At 43.8% G+C, this 23,116-nt stretch overlaps 1 protein-coding gene across 10 annotated transcripts in view; it reads right to left on the bottom strand.

Moving 5' to 3' along the window:
* Nucleotides 1-3,856: 3,856 nt before the first annotated feature.
* The window catches only part of Ltbp1 (latent transforming growth factor beta binding protein 1), a 386,955-nt gene continuing 367,695 nt past the window's right edge, over nucleotides 3,857-23,116 (bottom strand). For all 10 annotated transcript variants that reach the window (XM_085691031.2, XM_048416147.3, XM_048416146.3 and 7 more), the window contains 3 exons: nucleotides 9,715-9,837; nucleotides 5,797-5,946; nucleotides 3,857-4,820 (listed from right to left, as the gene is read on the bottom strand). In XM_085691031.2, coding sequence (XP_085547157.2) covers nucleotides 4,639-4,820; nucleotides 5,797-5,946; nucleotides 9,715-9,837 — 455 coding nt within the window. In that variant the 3' untranslated portion in view covers nucleotides 3,857-4,638. The remainder of the gene's footprint in view (nucleotides 4,821-5,796; nucleotides 5,947-9,714; nucleotides 9,838-23,116) is intronic.

Genomic DNA, 23,116 nt, shown 5'->3' on the forward strand with positions numbered 1-23,116 from the left:
TAAATTTTGATTAGGACTCCCTTAAGTATCTTTTTTGAAGGCTGGTCAGCTGTTTATGAGGTCCTTCGATATAGTCTTGACACAACTTTATTTTCATTTCATTTCTGAAGCCTAGCATTATGGAGTACAGTCTTAGTGATCTTAGCACTTAGAATCTCTCATCCCATTCCTTCCAAGCCTATAACGATGTTCTTGGCCATGTGCTGCTGTTAAGACTTATCAGGATGTCTGTGGGGGCTGGATGGTATGAACCACAAAGGAGAGATGGCAGGAATAATTATGGTATTCATCTCTGAAATGTCAATGAAGTGCTTTCCCAAGTCTGGGACTATGATCAAGCCTGGGAAAACTCCTCTTGTGGCTCCCTTTGGCAGTGTATGCTACAAGACAGGTGGCAGCCAATGTTTTTTAACCTGTAACTCCATTGGAGGTAGCACCTGCCTGAAAATGAGCAGGAAGAGGGAGGTACATGGAGCAGAACAAAACTGCTCTTGGCTCTGTCTAGCTATGTGCAGCCTAATATGGAATGGTACCTGAAGCCCCCTCCCTCAGCATTCTGCTGTGGTTGGGGCAGCAGCTCAGAGTCCCTGTGTTCCCTTCTTGCCCTGTGGGCTGTAAGGCCCTGAGCACAGCACACTGGGGGGAGTCGTAATGGGAGCTATGTGTGTGTTTGCCTTCAGTCCTGATGCTGAAATGAGTCTAAGTACAGCCTTTGGTCTCAGAGGGCAAGCTTCTCCATCTCTTATGTTTCATTCTTCTCCATATGGAAGCACCAATCTCCCACAGTGCAAGGTATTCAGGAGGCGTACATCATAGTCATTCTGTTCGGCCAAGATGAGAATGAAAGGGAGCTATCACTCTGTGCCCGTGCCATGGACTCTCATAGATGAGGATGTGCAAAGTTTGTGAAGCCCAGAGAAATTCCAATGTAGTATCCTACTTCCTAAGATGGGTCCTAACCATAACCACACTGGGGGATTTATTGGGAGATGATGTGAAATCCTTCCCCAAAGAGATACTACTGCATGGGATTCAAGTTATTTTTCTAAGTGAGCCACAAGTGTGCAAGGGTTTTACTTCTCTTTTTAGATTGTTTTCTTGGGTCTCCAAATCTTTTGAAGGCCCTGAAGTCTTATTTCCAGTGTGCTCCCATAGACGCTCCTCTCGGAATGCATACAGTTGTTACTTTGGTTATTGCTGAAGGAGTGCAGGATTTCTCTATTCTGCCATCTTAAATCTAACCAAGATGCTGTTAAGAGCAGTAGATCCTGTGCTCATACAGTCTCCACAAAGTAGCTCACAAACACTGGTTTCCACACTAACTTCATGCACCATTGATTCAACATCATATTTACAAATCTTATGTCATGCATATCAGAGTTTTTGACAAAGCATGTATTTTAGAGTCAGAAGTTAGTGTGTTGATATGAAAACTACTATAACTAAATTATGAGATTAGCATATAATCTTAAAAAATTGAGATGTAATGCTCATGTGTAGATGCACACGTGTGTGGGTGTATCTATCATCTATGTATCTATCTACCTATGTATCTATCTTTTATACAAATTTTAAGTCAATTTTGTTTTATATATATATATATATTTATGCTCTTGATTAAGGTATTATGATTGTGTAAATCATTTGAAAATGTAATGTATAATTAAGAAATAGATTAATAGATAATCATCTATAATAGTCAAGCTTGTAGTCATGTTAGTTAGGTTTTCTAGATATATGGAGATGTATTTCAGTTAGATAGGTATTCTTCAACTCTTTTAGAGACCTTTAGAATATGGCATTTAAAATGTTTTAAGGACTTAGTATTTTTCATGACATGAGACACATCTGCTCCTGGAAGCATCAATTACTTCAAGAGGATTATGGGCACCAAAGAAGCTCCTTATGGAGTTTGTTAGCCATTTGGGCAAGAAACTGCTCTTGCCTGGAATGCTTGATGCTATGCTGTATGAGCTGGACATGCAGGACCCACAGGGAAATGATTGCTGACCTTGCCAAAGGTGAGACATTCCTTTGGGGTTTCATGAAAGAGTCTGCCAGACATTTCTGCAGGATACAGAAAAAAGTGACTGATACAGGCAGAACTGTCTTTAAAATTTCCAGCTTCATGGAAAAGTCTACCAGATACTATGGGCCTGTAGGCTGAAGATGGATGCTCCAACGTTAGAGAAAATCTTTGGATGACTGTCCAGGTAGTGAGATGTCTCTGTCTATTCTAGAGTTTGGAAGTTGCTTACAATACTCTTCCTGTTTACTTAGGTAACATTATATTCTTCTGAGGTCTTTGATGGAGTTGAAGAATAGATAGTTAAAATTACAGTTTTCCTTAGTTGTGATAAAAGATAAAGTAGATATAAATGTTGTAACTGTAATTCTTGCTTGACAGCTGTTTGTTATATGTGATTTTACTATGTTAAAATTAAAATCTTCCTTTTTATTTAGACAGAAAAGGGGAGGTGATGTGGGATTCCTCTGTGTATGCTGTGACTACCATTGGTTAATAAAGAATCGGTTTTGGCCAGTGGCTTAGCAGAGTAGAACTAGGCAGGAAAACTGAGTGCTGGGAGAAAGAAGACGGAGATGACATGTAGCTACCAGAGGGGAAAGACACAAGCTGCTAGCTGGAACCTTGCCAGGAGGCCACAAGCCTCATGGTAAAATACAAAATAATAGAAATGGATTAAATTAAGGTGTAAGATCTAGCTAGCAATATGCTATTGGCCAAATAGTATTGCAATTAATACAGTTTCTCTGTGGTTATTTCAGGGTTGAGCAGCCGGGAACAAACAAGCAGCCACCTACAACACCACTGACTGTCCACATCTTTGGTTCATGAGTCCCCTACCAGTGAGCGGTGGATTGAGGCACTTTAATATTGTACTTGACGTCTTCCTTGTCACACCTCCATGACTCCTTTCTATCTTTCCACTTTTAAGGTTCCAAGGACAACCCTGGTGATTACAGAAGGCTTACCCAGATAAATCCAAGCTCACCTTCCTCTTTGGGGTCTGCCCCTCTTTGGGGGCAGACTTCTCTGACCCAGTACTTTTCTTGATCATGACAGATTCTAAAGGTGAGGAAATCAACATCTGAGGTGTTATCACAATACCTATTCCAGATATTGGAAGGCAAGGGCCTCTCAAGAAAATGCTCACTGAGAGAATTTTCCATGGGACCTGCTGAGACATAGCTTGCTTTTTAAAATGGGTTTAAAGCATGGGATCTGAATTTCAGTTTATACTGAGAAGTAGCCATAGCTGCTAGGGTGGTTCAGAAGAGAGGAGAGACTTTACTTGGAAAGGTCTTGTCTGTTCATGATTCCTGTCATACGAACCTGTATTGGCTTTCTAGAGCAGTCATAAGAAAGCACCATTGACTGGAGGCTCCAACAGAGGTTTATTTTCTTAGAGTTCTGGTCTGACAGTTCAAGATCTGTGCCAAGGTTGATTTCTTCTCCTCTGAGGCCTCACTCCTTTGTAGCCTGTCACCTTCTTGTCCTCTCTAATGGTCTTTCTTCTGACTGTGTCCCTACTTCCTGCCGCCTAAGGACACCCATCGTCTAGGATTACAGTTGACTCCACTGGCCTTATTTCACTTCTGTTCCCTTCTTAGAGATCCTCTCTCCAAAGAGTCACATCCTAAAGCACTGGGACCCAGCACTCCAACGTGTGAACTCAAGAGGGCAATTATCAGCCTGTAACAGTAGCTAACTAGTCCTAACTTATAAAGTGACAGACAACTGTTAGTTAGGAAACAGAGACTGGGAAAAATGGGGATGTGTGTGTGTGTGTGTGTGTGTGTGTGTGTGTGTACAACTTGTTCTTTCACACACAGATTTTTTTTTCTACAAAAATGGTGATTTTATTTTCTTATACAATGGTAAATATTTTGGGGGTGTTCAGGTTTTTAAATTTCTCTGGGTTGACTTTACACATCACGATACTAATAATATACGTTAAGAAGTTCTTCCGTTTTAGTCAAACAAAGGGGTCTGATCGATAGGCGATATGGCAATACATGAAAATAAAGGTGCCCCCTCCTCCACTCCAAATGTGTATAAAAGCTTAACAATCACTGCCTGCTCCACAGGACAGACAATTTGGTTTTAAAGGCTCCAGACCAAAGAACAGCACAGCCCTGTGTCATAACATCTATAATACAGTTTAACAATATCTTATCAAAGATGTTTAAACTTGAAATTAATGCTGAAGAACAAAATGGTAACCGAGAAACTACACAACCAAAAGAAAATCACATAAAACAACTCCACCACTATTTAAAAGCCAAATTTAAGCAATAGTAAAAAAGAAAAAAATCAAAACAAGATAATAATACAACCTCTGTTTAAAATAACAGCCCTGTCCTGCCTCTTCTTCAATTCCACTGAATTTTACATATGAACAGACTATATATACTGGATTTTTGGAGAAATGTCCATTTGGTCTGTCACACCCGTCAGGTTCCTGCTTCATCGGTTCACGGTCTATGGGGTTCATTCAACTCCATGATGTTTCTGTCTCCACCATTCTGGGTTAGGTGTAGTGTGTCAAGTATACATCTCTCCCTTTTCCTATACACAGTGCAGAGTATATGGGCATAGGTTACATAGCTTCTCCTTTACTCCAAGTCACCCTCTTTGTCGAAATTCAAAGCGGTATTTGACGGCGTGCAGTAGTTGGGCTTGTCAGATGGCACGTAGCCTGGCAGACACAAGCACTTGTAGGAGCCTTCTGTGTTGATGCACTTGGCATTCTTGCAGAGAGACATCCGATTATTCAGCTCACTGCATTCATTTACATCTGCAATAAACCAAACCGCGGGTCAGCTAGCCGGAGACAGGCAGGTACCATCTGCACCTGAGCGCTGCCCACAGGTCTTGGCCACATAAACCAGACAGTTTCCTCATTTTTACCTCTTTCAATATGCAAGAGAAGCCTTTTGAGATCTTAAAATAGACTACTATGGAGAGTCGAGAATTGTACTGTGATTCAATATAACACCACCATTCTGTCAGCTTGACATTTTCTATAGACAAGCGACAGTGTGACTGGTGAGTTCAATGTTTTCATCCACACTGACCGCTTGGGAAGCTGTCTATTTTCTAGACACTTCACTCTTTTATAGTTGTTCACATACTCAGGGAAACTATTACTTACTGAACCGTCAAACTTTAAATTTAAAAGTCAAAATAGTTACGTGAACCATTCTGCCCTTTCTTCTATATTTAGCATCTTGTGGGGGGGATGTAAGAGGCATAGCTTCATGGTACAGTTCTTGCCTAGCATACATAAGGCCTAGGGGTTCAGTCTCTGCCCCTGAGGGAAATGAAACAATGAGGATTTTTAAATGCAATGATAACTCTGCGTTTTAGTTGTGATTAAAAAAAAAATAGAGGCTGAGTGGTGATAGTACACGCTCTTTAATCCCAGCATTCGGGAGGCAGAGGCAGGGAGAACTTTGTGAGTTCAAGGCCAGCCTGGTCTGCAGAGCAAGTTCCAGGAGAGTTAAAGCTACACAGAGAAACCCTGTCTCAAATAAATAAATAAATAAACAAACAAACAAACAAATACAGAATACACCACTGACTGTCTTAACTACTTTGTGTATATTTCTGTAACATGAAGAATAATTATACGTAATACATATTTCTAGAACTTTTTTCATGTTCCTGAACTGCAATCCCCAACCCGTCTATCTGAACCACATTCAGCTGATCAGAGCTGGTCACAGGGAATTCTAGGGGGGAAGCCTTCTATCAGACACCCTCATTCTTACCGACGCAGGTCATCTTGGCCATATCCAAATGATACCCATCAAAGCAGTCACAGGTATAACCTTCCTGGACCCTCACACAGCGACCATTTTCACAGCCATTGAGGATGCCACATTCTTCTGCCTGTAATTCCTCAAAGCTATTTAAAAAACCTGCAAGGACAAGGCAGGGGCCAAGTTAGAAGCTTCTCCGTCATTCCATATAGAAAATCACATCATCAACATCAATTATTATGGATCTAGCTTATTTTATATATTTGCTTTAGATGCCTTAACATTAGCTTTAGAATTTACTATCAAGTATACCTATACCCATTATTAAGAATAAAACAATTCAAAAGTTTGCATGGGCCAGCCCACTTTTTTTAAATTTTAATGCTTCTTACTAAAATCACATAATGTAGAAAATCATGATGAGTTTGAGTTTTGAGGAAAAAAAAAAAGCATGGGTTTGAGTTTTTCTTTCCGATTGGGAAATGTGGGATTTTTGAATGTGTTACGTGAAATTTCGGTAGGACAGACATAAGAAAGCCTTTAGGGGTAGGATCAGTGGAATTCCTAAGCAGTGTCCAGCAGGCATTTTTAAAGTTTGAGGATGTGCCATGGGTGTTGCAGAAACGAAGGAGAGCCAGGCTGGCTGTGCCCCGTGAGGTCTGTTTTCTCTGGCTTCCCAGTGAGCCTCCTACAAAGGCCCACAGGATGGAGGGCATGGAAGTGATTCAAAGCATCTTGGTAAACAGGAACGCACATTATACTTGTGTTTAGGAAGCTAAAAGGCTTTAATAAAGGACGAAACAAAGACACTCTTGTTTGACTCATTTTATACTTTAGACAGTAGCTCGGAAGCCATTCAAGACGTCTAGCGTTTTAACAACCTAAAAACAGTGACCAACCATGAAAGTGTTGAGCTATCCTCCTAGAAAAAGAAGTTGTAACTATAAGTAACGTAATGGCCTAAGTACACTGTCACCTCGCCACAAAGGGGCTTTAAAGAAACTACAGCAGAACCTTTTAGCATCACAGGCCCTCTGAGGTAATTCTCCAATGGTACAGCAAGGGGGCAGCAAAATATTACTGTTATGCAGGGCCAGAAGGTCTTAATTTGCATAGGAACCCTCTAAAAAGGCCGCTTTAAAAAAAACTTAATGCATTCATGATGGCTCCTGGCCAAAATCTAAAGAGGGAAAGAAACGGGCCATGAAGAAATAGCAGGCACATAAAATTGATTTGAGAAGTACAGAAACAAAAAAAATCAAATCTTGATTGAAATCTTCAAACCCAGTGTATCATAGCAAATCATTTCAAACGCCAGCAAAAGGATTTCACTGTCCTCAGTAGGAAGGTTACATTTTATTGCAGGAATTAAAATGTGCCATTAACAAACGGAACTCAAGACCTCCTACAACACACCTTCAGGATTCCAAACCAGGTAGGCAGGGCCGGACCCAAATCTGACCTGGCACCTGTTTAGGTAAATGGACACAGCTCCATCCAGTCGCCATACTCACCCTCTGTGGTCATTTTTGTGATTCCATGGCAGAGCTGAGTGGCCACAACAGAGGCCGTGTGGCCTGGGAAGTCTAAAACATTACCACAGCTCGCCTTTCAGAGCGTGCCTACTGCACTAATGAACTCCTGTTTGGGGAATGCTGCTCACACTGAAGATAACGGAGACCACAAACCATGAAGGTGATGAGAACTCTCACTTCGCTCCTCTTCCATTCCTGGCTACTCGGTGTGGTCCTTTCTGTGGCAGGGCCAGGAGTCCTGGCTACCCACCAGTCGGAGAGCAGAGGGGACTGGGGAGATGTTTCTCACATGCAGGCTGTTTAAAGGCCATTGTGGAATCAAAACCCACATGACAACCCCCATGTGTGACACCAACATGCGTGTTGACACTTGTGAATTGAAAAGGGGCTTTCGATGCATGTTGGCATTGAAAGGGAGTTCCAGCATGCCAAGTCCTAGGACGTGAACTGTAATGTGGCAAAGGAGACACACACGAGTGTGTGGCTTTCAGGGTCTCTTCCAGAGTTGCCTGTTACTTCTGGATTTGTGGACTTTCTTTAAACCTGGCTATTTCTCCCCTGTTCTTTTTAAGGAGGAGGTTTACTGATCTCCAGCCCTCCCTGAGATGTGCATACAAGCACATAGACCTGGGGTTGTGGCTGTATTCAGGCCCATTTCATGAAGTGGCTCAGGATCATGTCTTGTTAGTAAGAAATCACGGCGACTAAGCACAGAGTTAGGAATGGGACAGTAGCTATCCTTGGGAAGGGCTGAGAAAGGAACCTTCTAGAACCGTATAGTTCTCGACCCCAGAGAGGGGCCGTATAGGTATGTGGAATGGCAGAACCCTGGCATCCTGAGTTCTGCAGGATGATCAGCAGAACACAGCATCCTGTGAAGGATTCAAGGGTGTCATCTCAGAATTGTCCCCAACTGGCATATACTGAGTCTCTCTTGCAGAAGTCACTAAGAAACTGTTTGCTTCTGAACATGCTACTCAGCTTGCCCTTTCCTCTTCCTCCCAAACTACACTGATTCTTCAAGGAGGAAAGGTCTTCACATACTAAGCTGGAAAGCAGACTTGGTCAGGGAGGCTGGGAGCTGGAGAGGCAGAAATCCAAGTAAACAATTCACACACTGGTAAGTCTCTCGGGGGATCGACAGAACACACCATCCTATAGCAACATCAGATGTGCCTGTGTTGTCGTTCATTCATAAATTTGCCGCTCAAAGCAGTATGCTCTTGTGTTGTAAAATGTAATTAAACACATAGCATATGTGGAAATGCAATTAAACTTTGTGTTTTCCCATCAGTATTTGTACTATTGGATCTGTAGAGTCAACCAAAGAGCTCACATAAAGACAGAAGGAGAAAAGAGTGTCTGCCTCCTTAACTGTATGTAAGAAAAGAAGGAAAAAAACCTTTGACTCTGGAAATCATCCCAAAAGCAACTACAAAGTTCTAGGTGGTACTCCCAGTCGGTGACAGCATCCGCCCACCCCGGCCAAGAAAAGACTTTCTAGTATGTTGCAGCTGTGAAACACCTCTAAAGCCCTGACTCCAAAGTCCATGGTCCATAAGGACCCAGCATGTGAGAATGTGGTACAGCTGCTCAAGGGAGGAGCATCCCTTGTGAGATGGGGATGGTCCTTGAATTCACATTTCTCTGTTACAAGGTGGTTTAGCATCTACTTGTCAAACCAGCCACCATCTTTCATTCTGAATTGCTGTGTTTCCAGACCTCACTCTTCCCAGTTTGAAAGAACAGATGTCTCTCCCATGGAAACACAGTTTGTGTTTCCTTTCTTCACACAGTACCCTCGGTCCCCGTAGGCTGTGGGCATTTCCTTTCTAGAGGGGACATTATTTTTATTCCTGCCTCCCACCCTGAAAGCTCTGCTCACAAATCCAGAAAAAGCTGGCATGCATCACTTCTTACTTAATAAATCCCCTCACAAGTGGATTCTAAAAATCCATTTCTGACCAAGAAGGTAATTTTTTTTTTTGGACCACCCACTCTAAAATAAAGATCAATTTGGCATAGTGGACATTTGTCATTTCCTTGTAGGGAAATGGAACTAGACCATGTAATATAAAAAGAAATGATTGAGCTGTAACAATTATAACAATAAGATCATTTTCATTATTTTAAAAAAAATAAAGGCAATTAGCCCCATCCCCTGCAATACTCATCTTGGAATCCGGTGATTCCTAGCCAAAGCATCAGGCTCTGTAACCCAAGGGGATTATAAACCCAGCCTGCTGGGTCCTACCCAGATATCCTGATGAGTACGTTTAGACCAAGACCCATAGATCTGCATTCGGAACAATTTCCCAGGGATCATATTTTGAAAACATTGAGTAATCTTGATCTACAGCTTAACTTAACATGACTGAATGACTGTGCTTACGGTCCTGAATGAAGTAAGGGTCTGTCTCAGGGCCGTACTGTTCACTGAAGTCCACCAACGCATCCCGTCCATATGGCCGCCGTCGCCCCGTCACGGGGATGTTGCACAGCTGCGCATAGTCATCTGAGAGGGAAAGGACATTGTTGGGTTACATTAGACACACACACACACACACACCACATCACATCTCAGAGCGGTGAGTCTGACATCACTCACACCATCCCAAAGCATCTGGAATGTGCCTGGGAGTTCCTCTGTGGGAGCTGAGCGCAAGGACACACTGAACATTAGGATAGAGTATAGATAAGGGTCTCAGACAATGGCCTGAAAGAGCTGGTGATTTGTAAAAACCCATCTTAGAAAACATACAGGGAGAGAGACAGACAGACAGATAGACAGACACAGAAGGGGAGAGTGGGGAGAGACAGGGGGAAGAGAGAGACAGAGACAGAGAGAGACAGAGAAGGAGAAGAAGGGGGCAGGGAAAGAATGAATTCATCTAAGAATGAATCAACAGGCTTCTTGGAAGGGAAGCTTATTCAATCTTAATATGTATTATTATTAAAATATAAGAAATAGAATAGTCCATGTAGTAGTCAAAAAAAAAATCACATGTCCATTAAGAAAAAAGGAAAGCGAATCACCGGTGTTCATAACATGATACAAGAGCGTCCACGAAGTCTCAGCTTGACCAGTTGTTCCTCTGACTGTCAGACACTGTGTAATTCCAGGCCCTATGAGTATGATTACAACAGGATGGACATCACAGCGAGGGTGAGCATAGCAAGAAGAAACACCCGATTGCACATTGCTTGCTCCGTCATGTGCCGCTGCACGCATTTATTAACACCCAGTTCACCAGAGCATTTGCCACTCTGACAGATTTTGTTGTCCTCCAAATTTTACTGATGTAGACACAAAAGCACGGAGAGGTCACATCTCAGCCGGTGCCCAGCTGCCCTGGACCTCAAGCCAGTAAGCAGGGTACAGAGCTTTCTTCAAGTGCAGTCTCCTGCAGCTTTTCTGGAACACTGGGCCCTAGTGACTGTTTGCCTCCAGCTGCCATTTCCCGTAGTCATATCCCCATTCCAAACTGGACCAGCCCAGAATGGTTGGCTTCCTAACCTCCACTCCCCAGCCAAGCCATGGAATCTCGGTTCTCCACTCCCAGGGGGCTCCTGCGATTTAAAGGCATGCCATGATGTCAGGCTCTTTCCTACACTTAATAGCGGTTGTTCGGAAAATCTGGAGAGAAGTGTTTCATGTGCTGAACGCATGAATTACAGAAAATGCATTTTCCAAATATAAAAACTAGCAGTTGGTGAAAAGTCTGAGTTTCCTAGAGGTCAACTACTCTGCCAGGATGCTACCTAGGGGCAGCCAGGTACTAGGCTCTGGGACTCGACTGACAACCTCGCCACAGACACCCAAGGCAACACTTCCCGGAAGACTTCTAGTTTGCTTCCTCCTATACACAATTAAAGAAAAACACTGAGTCCGGCAAGAAGGCTCAGTTACTACAGGTGCTTGCCACCAAGCCTGAGGACCTAAGTTCACTTCTGGGACCCACATGGAGGAAGAGAAGCACAGAGTCTTACGAGTTGTCCTCTGACCTCCATGAACGTATGCTGTCTCTTACACACAGTCATTCTTCCCCCTCTCTTTAAATGTCTAGCTCTAAGGAAATACCTGGTGTGACCTGTAAAAGCTTGCTTCCAGCCCTGTATGGAGGGTGAAGAGTCAAACCTCACACTGAGCATCAGGGAACAGTAAAGCCTCCGAACCCACCGTGCCATGGGAGGGTGCAGGGAAGGAGTCCCACTGCCCCAACTCCTCGCCTCTTGCACAAATATTCCAGAAACAACATCCAGACCCCAGATGTTCCCAACATTTTGCATGAGCCATGCTATGAGATGAAATGTTGATTTCTTTAAGGAAATAAGAGAGCCAGGAATAAGACTCCTGACTCAAACAACAATGGTAACAGCAACAGCAACAACAAAACAAACAAACAAACAAAAACCCAGCTTCAAAGAGAACACAACTGCCGTCAGCTCTACTGAACGTTTGAAAAGGCACCGGGGCCTTCCCTTTGAGAGTAGAATTGTTCAAATATTTACAAATTTTAAGAACTGAGGTCATCCCTCCTGATTCTTTTAAAAGTTTATATATATTTGCTGTACCTCTCGAAGAGGAAATGTCTTTCAACATTTTATAACCAAGCCATAGTGTGATCAAGGGTGGATAGTAAAAATGAATCCCATATACTCAGTTTGGAAGACATAATCCAGAGATGGCTGAGAGCTCTCCCCTGAGACATCTGTCAGCTGTTAGGGAGCCTCGCTGAGACTTGAGGTCCAAGGATGTCAAGTGACACAGAGAGGCCTGGCCGGTGCTGCTTGGCTTCACTCCTGGGCTCTCTTCCACCAAGGCAATGAGGTGACTGACTGTTGCAAGTGTTCGCCCCTCTCAGGGTCAAAGGAGAGACCTCAGGTGGGATTCAAAATGAAGGACAGACAGTGTCTAAAACCAGCGGCCTGGAAGGGCTGCACTTGAACAACAGCTACACAGATGTACACAAATTAGGTTATGGGAAAAAATATTTTGGATTAATTTTAAGGACAGACAAGAGAAGTTAAACTGTGGCCAGACACAGCTAAGAGTTTCCTAGAGAAGCTTCCAGACTTGACCCAGGCTGGAAAGAGATAGGGATCGGTAGTCTTGAGACCTGCCTGGTCTTCTCTTCCCTTCTCCTGCCACACATGGCCACTCGGCAGTCTAGGATAAGATACATGCTAAGCTTCAAGACAGTTTTGGTCAGATATCAAAACATTACTTCTGGGTCGCATGTTCTGTCTTTTAGCGGAAGATTTGCACCTCTGATCAACACAGGACAGGGAACGAGGACAGGTCTATGCCTAATCCATGTATGCCATCTCTCCCGCCCTCTTATCATGCCCCTCTCTGGTTCTTGGCCAGGGTCAAAGGCAAAGTGAGAATGGAAAGATCATGGGCTTTGGAGGCAGAAGCCAGAGCTGGAATGTTCATTGTGCCACTTACTTTCCTATTTAGCAATTTTGGGCAAGCCTCAGTTTCTATATCTGTCACACAAATTGTATGAATCCTTTACCTGCATGTCTGCTTGTTCTATATGTGCCTAGTCCCTATAGAGGTCGGAAGAGGATATCAGATTCCCTGGAGCAGGAGTTACAGGTGGCTGTGAGCCACTGTATGTGGTGCTGGGAATTGAACCTGGGTCCTCTGGAAGAGCAGCCAGTGCTCTTAACCTCGGAGCCATTTCTCCAGCCCCTCGAGAGAGGTAATTCTTATCTTCTTACCTTCATATGTTAGTCGCATATGAAAAGTGAGATAGTGTTACAAATTTGCTCATAAAGTTTGGTGCTCCAAGAATATGGAAGTTATTCTTTTTTTTTTTCTTTCTCTTAAGAGAAATCCAGAAGCCTGTATGGAAGGTCTGGAAACAGCTAGCAATTCAAGGAGACAATTGGAAGCGACACAGAAATCTGAATGTCTGAACCGAGGGCGATCTATGGGCAAAAAGGGCTGCAGTAAATTAGGAGGATGGAAGAGCAAATTCCAGGCATTTGTTGCCTCCCTTTTGAGGTGATTTGAAGAATTTAATATAGGTGGAGGAAACTGGGTAGAGAAAAAACGTTCATGAACACTCTCTAACCCTGTCCTGTGTTGGGTGATTGCCTTGGCAAATGTGTTTACATGTGACAGATTACGAACAATAGAACTTTATATTAGAGTGGCCGATCTCACCATGCAACATCCTGGCTGCATTGCAGTTATAGATCAGGTACATGAGAGCTAGTTCAGAACGTTACAATGAGGCATGGGTAAGAGGTCATCTTTGGGATCAGAGTATAGGCAAATCTCTAGCATGTTCTGGCCCATGAGCATCCCAAGCCCCGAGGGGGTGGAGAGGGGATACTCTAGCTTGGAGGTGTGGTCAGTCCTAGGTCTGAGTCACTTCCAGGGTCTAGATTAGGGAACATGGGTGAATCAGGGCCAGCTGCAGTACAGAGACCAATAGCAGAGCCCTGACAGCTTCCCAGGAGAAGCCAGGAGAAGCTCGGCTCCTCTCCTTGCAGCTCGCTCTGGGCGCAAGCACAGCAAACTCTGTCCTTAACGTCTCTGCTTTCCAAAACGTCCTCTTCTCATGCACACCAGCAACAATTAATCATCTAGTGTCAGGTGCTAAGTGCAGAGCGACAGTTGATTCCCTTAGCAGATTCCGAGGGCCCTCCTTTCTGAGCCCTCACAACCCCGCCGAAGGTTTCCATCTGGGGATTTAGCCAAAGAAAAATGTGAAATGAATGGCAAATGGAAATATTAACACCTCAACGGCTCTCCCCTCCCTGGGCACAAATGCTCAGCTCTAGATCAAAGCTATGGAAGGGACACATGGGGTAGGTGGCATGGGACACCGCCACTAAGTGGTCTGAACAGATCCAGGCCATTGGTCACAGTAATTTTCCTGGCACGATAGATTCACGCGGCAGATGGTACTGTTTTGATTTCCACTTAAATGAAAAAATAATTTTTTTTAAAGTACTCCCCTGGAGCCTGTGGGTCTGGAACCCCTGCTGTCAGAAGCAATGGGAAGCATATTACCGCACCCTGGCAGGGAAGCCCCATTCCTGATGACAGACACATCTGTGGGGCTGCTCTGCACAGTCACATGTCACAGTGCCACTCTGGCATCCGAGAAACCAGGAGGTACAGTTTCCCTTGTCCGAGGCAGACTAAAGCCAGCTTTTAGAAAGAAAGCAGAGGCCGGATTTGGGTTTCCACATGCTGGGACTGAGCGTTTTGAGCAATGAAATTTAAACTGTGTCTATGTGAGAAGAGCAAGGCCCAGGTCTTCTGGAGGAAGTGAGGGGTCACATTTCATTCCGATTTCTCTGCCAGGTGTTTTTTTCCTACAGGTTTAAAAAGGCATTATTAATCAATGATGATGTTTAGGAGCGAGAGGAGGGAAGCGGGCATTTCCCACAGCGGCTGCTTAGCCCACAGTGCCATGGAAACTTTCCCTTAACTGAAATGGCAAAGGCTTTAACTTTTCTTCTACAGATCACTTTAGACTCTTCCGTGCTGTGCTGGTGAAGGAAGGGGACAGAAAGGACTTAGTGGGTAGGGGCAAGAACTGTACTGCATTGTATGTCTGTCTTTTTCAGAGAATAAATGCTTGCCCAGAGATGAGCAGGGAGCTAGCCTGCTTCCAGGAAGTTAAAAAGCATGAAACTGTGATAGGAAATTATACACACCACACCACACACACACACATACACACACGTACATGTAAACACAGAATTGCACACACCAAAACAATCACACCCAAACACAGATACAGCGGACACACCCACACATGCACGTGCAAACACAGAATCACACAAACCATAATAACCACATCCACACACAGATACAGCGGAAACACCCATTCACCTCCCCCTACACATGCATACGCAAACACAGAATAGCACACACCATAACAACCACACCTGCACACAGATACTACAGTGAACACACACACACACACACACACACACACACACACTGAATAAAAAAACTAGAGTCCACAGGCTCAATACATTTGGATTCCCTTTCTTCATAGCTGCTTGTCTGGACCTGCTTCTTTGAATTTCAGTTCCACCTTCTATAGAACAAGACTTGGGCCACTCTGTTTTTGCTATATCCAAGTGATTCACTCGTTGCTTCTTTCATCTATACAACGAGAGCCTTAGGGTAGCTTGAACTGGGTGAGAACCACATGGGTAGGGTGGCATTTAGGAGAGGGAGAAGGAAAATGGGAAACCTTACACTTCATCCTGTGACCAGCAAATAAAGAAGAGAAAGGCTAACTCTGAGGGGCAGGTACCACAGACAGGAAACAGCCTCTGACTCGGGTGTGAAGGAAGAGGCCTATAATCCCAGCCCTCTAGAGGCAAAGGCAAGAGGATCAAGAGTTCAAAGCCACCCTGGGCTCTGCACCAAAATCAACCAAACCAACTAAACAACCAGACAAACACGGAGGCAATGAGTTAACACCACAGGACGCACACCCTGTCTACTGCAGAGAGTATGTGGAAAAAGAAAATGTGCAGCCACGTGCCCTGGCGCTCAGGTGAAGCCACACAAAGCATCTTCTGTGTAGAGTTTCTCTGAGATCTCAGAACCACCTAAGGAAAAACTGTAATTAGGACTCCTTTGTTTCTGACCAGAACACCACAGTTTCTAGCACATCAGGCCTAAGGCCAGCAGAGGGCTTTGCCTGTGCTCTATCCGCCAAGCCATGTTCTGCCCGCAGCTGCTCTTTTCTGACACCCTAGGAAAATTGCTCCGTGGACTCCCCAGACCACGAGCATCAGGTAAGCGCTTTGTTCGGCTACAAGCATCTGTGGTGCAAACTCCACAGAGAGTCCTAACCGTGAACGCCGGTGAGCTCAGCTCCGCCAGGGTCAGCTCTATCATTAGCAGGATTTATGTTTATTGAATTTGCTCGATTTATTAGGTGAAAGAGATCAAATTGCTTAATGTTCAATTAAATTGTACTTGTCGAGGACAGGGAAGTAATGAAGTCCAAAGTCTTGGCAGGGTTTCTATTCCACGGGACTCCTGTAAGCCACAGCGCTTTGAGGAAACTCACAGCCCGTACACCAATCAAGCCTGCCCACCCCAGCCTTCACCTAAGGTCACCCAAGGTCAGCCTTCTAATGCAGTCACTCCCAGTGACTGCTAGCTAACTAGACTAGCTGACAGAAAAGACTGTTGGTTACAAATAAAATACTACTGCTAAATAAATAACTTTTTCAAGAATGGAGGTCCCCTTTGTGTTCTAAAACTCAGATTCAAATGTTTATGTTCTTGTAATAGCATTAAGCTAAGCCACACAGGGAAGCCCGAGAACAGTGACCTCTGGCAGGAATTTCTTATAGAGAACTTAATGGAAGGCTTCTCCCACTTCTTAGTCATCAGGGCTTTGGAAAGACACCACTCTGGTTTACTTTCAGGCAGTCTCAAAAGAGACAAAAAGTGGGGTTACCTCTGTTGGGAGATAAGAGACAAGGCTTAACAATGTAAAGGAGTGGGAGGGGTTTCAATACATTCCTCTTGTTTCTTTCTCTGTGAGGATGGGTAAGACATGTCATTTTCCCTTTCTTGCTCTTGGAAGTGGCAATCTAAAAAGCCAACACTTTACGAGAAACAAATATCATCCGTACGGAGTCCATTTGCTTTGCTTTTCCTGATAAAGCAATAAAAATTATTTAGAAAGAGAAACTAAATGTATATTTAAAAATAAGAACAAGTTCTGACTGACTTACATACTGTTACTTAACACTAAGTGGTTACATCATTATTTGTGAAGATGTATTCCATTCAATTACAGAAAACAAGACATCATTGCTTTGTAAGAACCTGGACTCACTTTAAGATCTCGGATTCTGTTTTATAATTTCTTTGTATGTTGCTACTTTACCTCACTCTAAAGCGACTCTCCTCTAACCCCAGGACTATTTACAATCCGTTACAATCCTAACAGGGTTCATACTGGCAGTGACTTCCTCTCCCATCCCTGTTAGGGACTCATAGGTTACCAAGTGAATGGCATCTTGTAAAGATGAGCCCCGTGCAGCCGACACAATTGCTCAACCCCTCTGCTGGTTCCTAAGACTCGAGGCTCAGGGACGAACATCACAAAGGAACCAACGTGTCAGGAATCCTCCTTACCAAGCTCCATTTATTTCTTAAAAGTTGCTCCTTTTATAAAAGATTGGCTATTGGTGGTGAACAAAATTACTTCCCTAGGCTCGATCCTCTGCAATTTCATCTGAACGTGAGGTTTAGTTTTTAAAAACTGTAGTTTGGGGACTCAAATCAGGACCTCCAGCACACTAGGCAAGAGTTCTAGCAGAGTCCCACCTCAACCCCATACCCAATCTCTAACTGCTCTTTAAGCTTTTACTAGCCTCCTTGCCTCAGTTACAAGGGACGCAATCCGTCTGTTGCAGAAAGGAGAGTAGATGAACCTTCCCCTGCTGTCATCTATCAAGGCTGGCCTGCGATAGCCAAAGGTTACCATTTAAAAGCCAGTGGCTAGCAGCTCTCTCTCTGACCATAGTCGTTTACAACAGGTTTGGTAAGAAGAGCTAAAAATAAATGCAACCGTATCTCTGGTGAAAACCCAAAGACCAGTTCGCCTGGGGCTGTGGGATTCTCCTAGTCATTTTTAGAGCAAATCTCAATGGGCGCCATGATGAAAGAGAAAGAAAGGAAGAAATGAAGGAAGAAAGAAAGGAAAGAGAAAAGAAGGAAGAAAGAAAATCCATCAACTTGTATATAAAATGTTCGAAAGCCAAATCTACTCAGAATGAACCTCTCAGCCCAAGTTGGCAGTGAACTTGTAGAAACCTGGACTTATCATCTCGAATTTCAACATGGAAAGCTGAGGCAGCCGAAGTGGTTACTTTTGAGATCAACCAGATCTTGAACCAATTGCTGGACTCTGTGATTGGCTTATTTCATCTCCATGCCTTTATTTCCCTATATCGGCTTGCTAGCTTAGATTCGGATATGACATCAGCGGGGCTCCCACCCTTGAATGCTTAGGACTAATGAGTGTAGCCAATGTTTTGCTGGCACTGCAAGCAGTGTAGCCCCAGGGAAAGGAAGCATGGATTAAATGGCCGCCCCACCCACCCACCAAATCTAGCCATCCAAATATTCAAGTTTTATAAGCGCTCACGTCACCGTGGCCTGTGACCTTCTGCTGACCAAACTCTCGCACAGTGATCTGGGATTTTGATTGGGGACACTGGGCCAGCGACTTCAACCAATTCTTATTCAGCATTCGGGGGGCACTCTGAGCCTAGCAACAATGAGGGGCTTCTCTAGCTGGCTTCTCAGGGACCAGCTGGCCATCGACACTCCAGGAAACTAGGCTCAGAGCACAGCTTATTGGTCCACATTTCCAGTGCTCTGGCTTCCGCAATTTGGCCTGCCCTTGCTCTATCAGGATCTGCTCGTTTTAGACAATCCTTACTCTTAGGCAAACCATATTTATTTCTCTACTGCCATGCTCTCAATAAATGACTGCAACAAGACCATAACCCAGTGGGACTTCCTTCTCTACTCCTAATGCAACCACCAGAGCAGTTTTCAAACCCCACACTGGAGGCTGCTTCCAGCATCTCCCTCGTACCTACCATCCCCATTTGTACCTGGCCCCATTGTCATTTGCTCCTATTCATCAGGCCCTTTTCCCGTTGAGACCTTGTTCCCAGGGGACCATAAGCAGCTGGATAGAGTTTGTCTCAGTGGAAGCTACTGATTATAAGCATCAGCACACAAGACAGCCACATGATCCTATTTACATGGAGACAGCAAGGACCCGTGACTGGGAGAGCACGCTTGCCTCATCCCTTGGCTCTTGGTCCTTCAAACCGCCTGAGTCAACCTTGAGTTTCTCTACCCAGTAACCTTGGGTTGCCTAAAATGGCAATTCTTCAGACAATACAGTTAATAAGGCCTGTACTAAGGCTTTATTTAGAGGGAAGCGCTCCTTCCTGCTGCTGGATACTATGAATGTCTACTGTGTTTAAAAAAATCATGTAAGAGTGTCTCACAGACACACTTTGTGATTTCAGTTTGAAATGTATTGCTTTTAGAATTAGGGCCTTAGGTTGAATGAGAACTAAAAGAATTTGAATAAGTGGATAAATGGTATTTAAATATATTTAGAAATTGAAATTACCTCTTTGTTTCTGAAACAGGATCTCTAGACCAGGCTGCCTTGAACCATTTTTTTTTTCTGAGACAGGGTTTCTCTGTGTAGCTATGGAGCCTGTCCTGGAACTTGCACTGTAGACCAGGCTGGCCCAACCTCACAGAGATCCTCCTGCCTCTGCCTTCGGAGTGCTGGGATTAAAGACGTGCACCACCACTGTCTGGCCTGCCCTGAACTGTTCATGTAGGATGAGGATGACTTTGAACTTCAGGTCCTCTTGCTTTTACAGCCTAGTTTTCAGATCACAAGAATGCACCAACATGCTGGGTTTACGTAGTGCCAGGGATTAAACACAGGGCCTTGTGCTTGGCAGACAAGCTCTCTACCATCTGAGCTACACCCTCAGCTTCTGTATTTAAGCTTGCATTCTGATATTAATAAGGCTGTTCAAATGTTAAGATGATTTGATTGACCGATTGACTGATTGAGTGATTGATTGGTTGGTTGGTTTTCCTTCGTGTAGCCTTGGCTGTCTTGAAACTTGCTCCGAAGACCAGGCTGGCCTTGAACTCACAGAAATCCATCTGCCTCTGCCTCCCAAGTGCCGAGACTAAAAGCATGCGACAACACCCACAAATGTTAAAATTATTAAGAGAGGTGGGCTGCCCTTTCAGTACCTGAGAGAAAGCTAGTGAACAGCAACCTTAGACGGTTCTCTCCAGGCACAAAGCCTCCCTCATACCTCACATATCTTTCACAGTAGTTTTGGAGCCTGCGGAACGTATGAAAAGCTTCTTCACCAATGTGCAGTGCTATTGAGGACATGCTAGTTTCTAAACACTGGCACCCTGAACAGTTCTTACACCACCTTGCATCTGGCACTATTTCTGATGCTCATCTCCCCCCCCCCAGAGTCACTCAGCCACGCCCAGCGAGGCAACCGGGTAGAACTGGCATGAGCTCAATCTATTTTCTGGACGGGGATTTAATGATAATCACTTGACACTTGTGGTACTATCCAACTACCCATGCAGTATCACATCTAATGACTGAGCGCCCCCTTGAGGCAGGTGCTGATACTGCCATTCCACACAGGCGGGAACTAACAGTGCCAAACAGAGGTATGAACATAATTCACTATTGAATGTTGTTTCACAACCATTGCTTTGTAGAGAGAAAACTATTTTGCTTTTGTGGAGGAGTGAGAGGAAGTTTTCTAAGTAAATGCGGCAATCTCTTCGGAGAGAAACAGTATATAAGCTGCAGGCCAGCCTATTCCACATGGCATATAAAATTCATGGGCACAAAAATTCAGCCCCAAAGAACTGGACCACTTGCCTTCTTGGAATACTTCCAACTTGCCACCTACATCCTGTCTACAGGCATGGCGACCACACAGTTTGGAAGGCCTGGGATATCTGTCTAGTTTAGCCAATGTCCATTCTATTCCGTTTGTCGCTACTTTTCTTGAATCATAGTGATCAGAATCTGGGATCAAAAGGACAAATGCTTTCACACTAAGGCAGGATTGATGATTATCAGTTCGCAGAGAGATTCCAATTTCATCTAAAGGCGAATCGGAGGAATTCTTCCAGTGCAATGAGAAGAACAATCGCCAGGCCAGAGCAGATTCTGAGTCGCCTGAGTAATGGCGGCGGCCCTCTGCTGCGCTTCCCATGTAGGATGTTCCAAAGCTGTTATTAACATCCTCTGGGAACATATTTTTTGGAAAAGCCTTTACGCCGTGAATGCTGAAAGGCATTTTGCAACCAGTGCCCAGTCACAGTATTTTTTTAAGCGTCGTCTGGGAGTCAAATGTCTGTCTTCCTTCACACCTCAAAGCTCTTATGCAACGTCTTACACTGAAGACGTTGGGAGGGTGGGAGGTGTGTGGATGTGGAAATCACTGGCTCAGTCACGTCTAAGGCAGATTATTAGTTATTTTAGCCGGGTAAAACTATATAAAAGCATTGTGCTAGATTAGCAATTAGGATATTTATAACACTTTGGCATAGTTAACATACCACATGTATATTTAGGAGAATATTTGGGACTAAAACACCCCAGTTTCACAATTGCATCTTACATTCCAAACAGAAATTGTGAATTTGTCACAAAGCTTTCGGCCTACCATAGAGTATGTGTTTCATAAATAACAAGATGAAGGAAGAAATGTATGATTTAAATTTAAATACAAAGTTTAAACTTAATTTAAAAGTGAAGCCAGGAAAATGACACAAAATTTCAATTTCATCTCAGAAAAATTACCTCTCTTCTTGTCACCCACAAGCGGTACATAACTTATATGCAATAGCAATCATTCTTGCTAGCATTAAGAGGCATATGAATAACTCATATAACTCAATAACTTATACAAACGTTTTGTTTAGGGAGTGTAACACTGACTAGGACCCTCATGTGTTCACATCGCATGGCTCTGTGCTATGTATCAATCATTCATTTCAAACTTACATGGGGAAACAGGTGACAACCGTACCTAGTCCCTGTCTTCTGAGTTCAGGTCTCAGGTAGACATTTCTATTTATTTAAAATAAAATTAATATATATATATATATCCGTATGTATTATAATATTTAAATAGTAAAAACCATGTGTATATTACAATATGTATAGTAAAAGTAAATTCCAGTAGTGAAAAGGTGATAGATACATCAGAAGCCATCAACACAGCTACCCATGTTCTTCCTTTTCATTTATTATGCAAAGGACAGTTTACCATGTTGTTCTGCATCTTTATATACACTATGGCTTACAGCGGGCAAGATGGCTCAGTAGGTAAAGATGTTTTCTTGCGAGCCTGATGACCCAGGAAAGATGTGATAGAAAGGAGAAAACTGACCCCCTCTAGTTGTTCTCTGACCTCCATACACAGACTGGCACATTGATGCACACACACGTGTACACACACACGCACACACACGTGTGCACACACATGAGCGTACACACACGTACACACATGCACACATGCACACACGTGAGTGCACACACACGTACGCACACATGCGAGCATACACACATGCACACACGTGTGCACAGCACACACGTGTACACATATGCGAGCGTACACACATGCACACACGTGCATGTGCACACACGCACACACACATGCACACACACATGCACATACACACACGCACACATGATCAGTAAATGTAACAAAAGTTTGAAATATGGCTTAGACAGTGTTCTTCATGAAGATCTGTAGCTCTGCTTCATTTAGGGAGCTTGCGTAGTCTTTCCCACTGTAGAGATGTAGCACAACTACTCATCAGTCAACTCTGGGCTCGGCTGATTCCGTTTCCCCTTATTACAAAGCAGTTGTGCTTTGTTTATCATCATCACTCAAGCACGCCTACAGACAAGCTCCCCAGACTAGACTCAGTGACTCGGGTGTAGATACACATGTGCGTCTCCAGATTGCTTCGTTGTTATACAGAAAGGCAACACTTCTATTTGTTGATCGGTATTGATTTATAATTGAAATGTATTTCTTTTGGGCCGCTAGTCTTCCCACTGGGACATTAAGAGAAACAAAAGCAAATGCTGTTCTGTCCAGTACCTGAGCTTTCAAGAGTGCCTCAGAGGGGCTTGCATGTTGTAGTACAACAGACTACCAACAGGGGGCACTCT

Source organism: Myodes glareolus, chromosome 6, assembly GCF_982192425.1.
Source record: "Myodes glareolus chromosome 6, mMyoGla1.1, whole genome shotgun sequence".
Lineage (NCBI taxonomy): Eukaryota > Metazoa > Chordata > Mammalia > Rodentia > Cricetidae > Myodes > Myodes glareolus.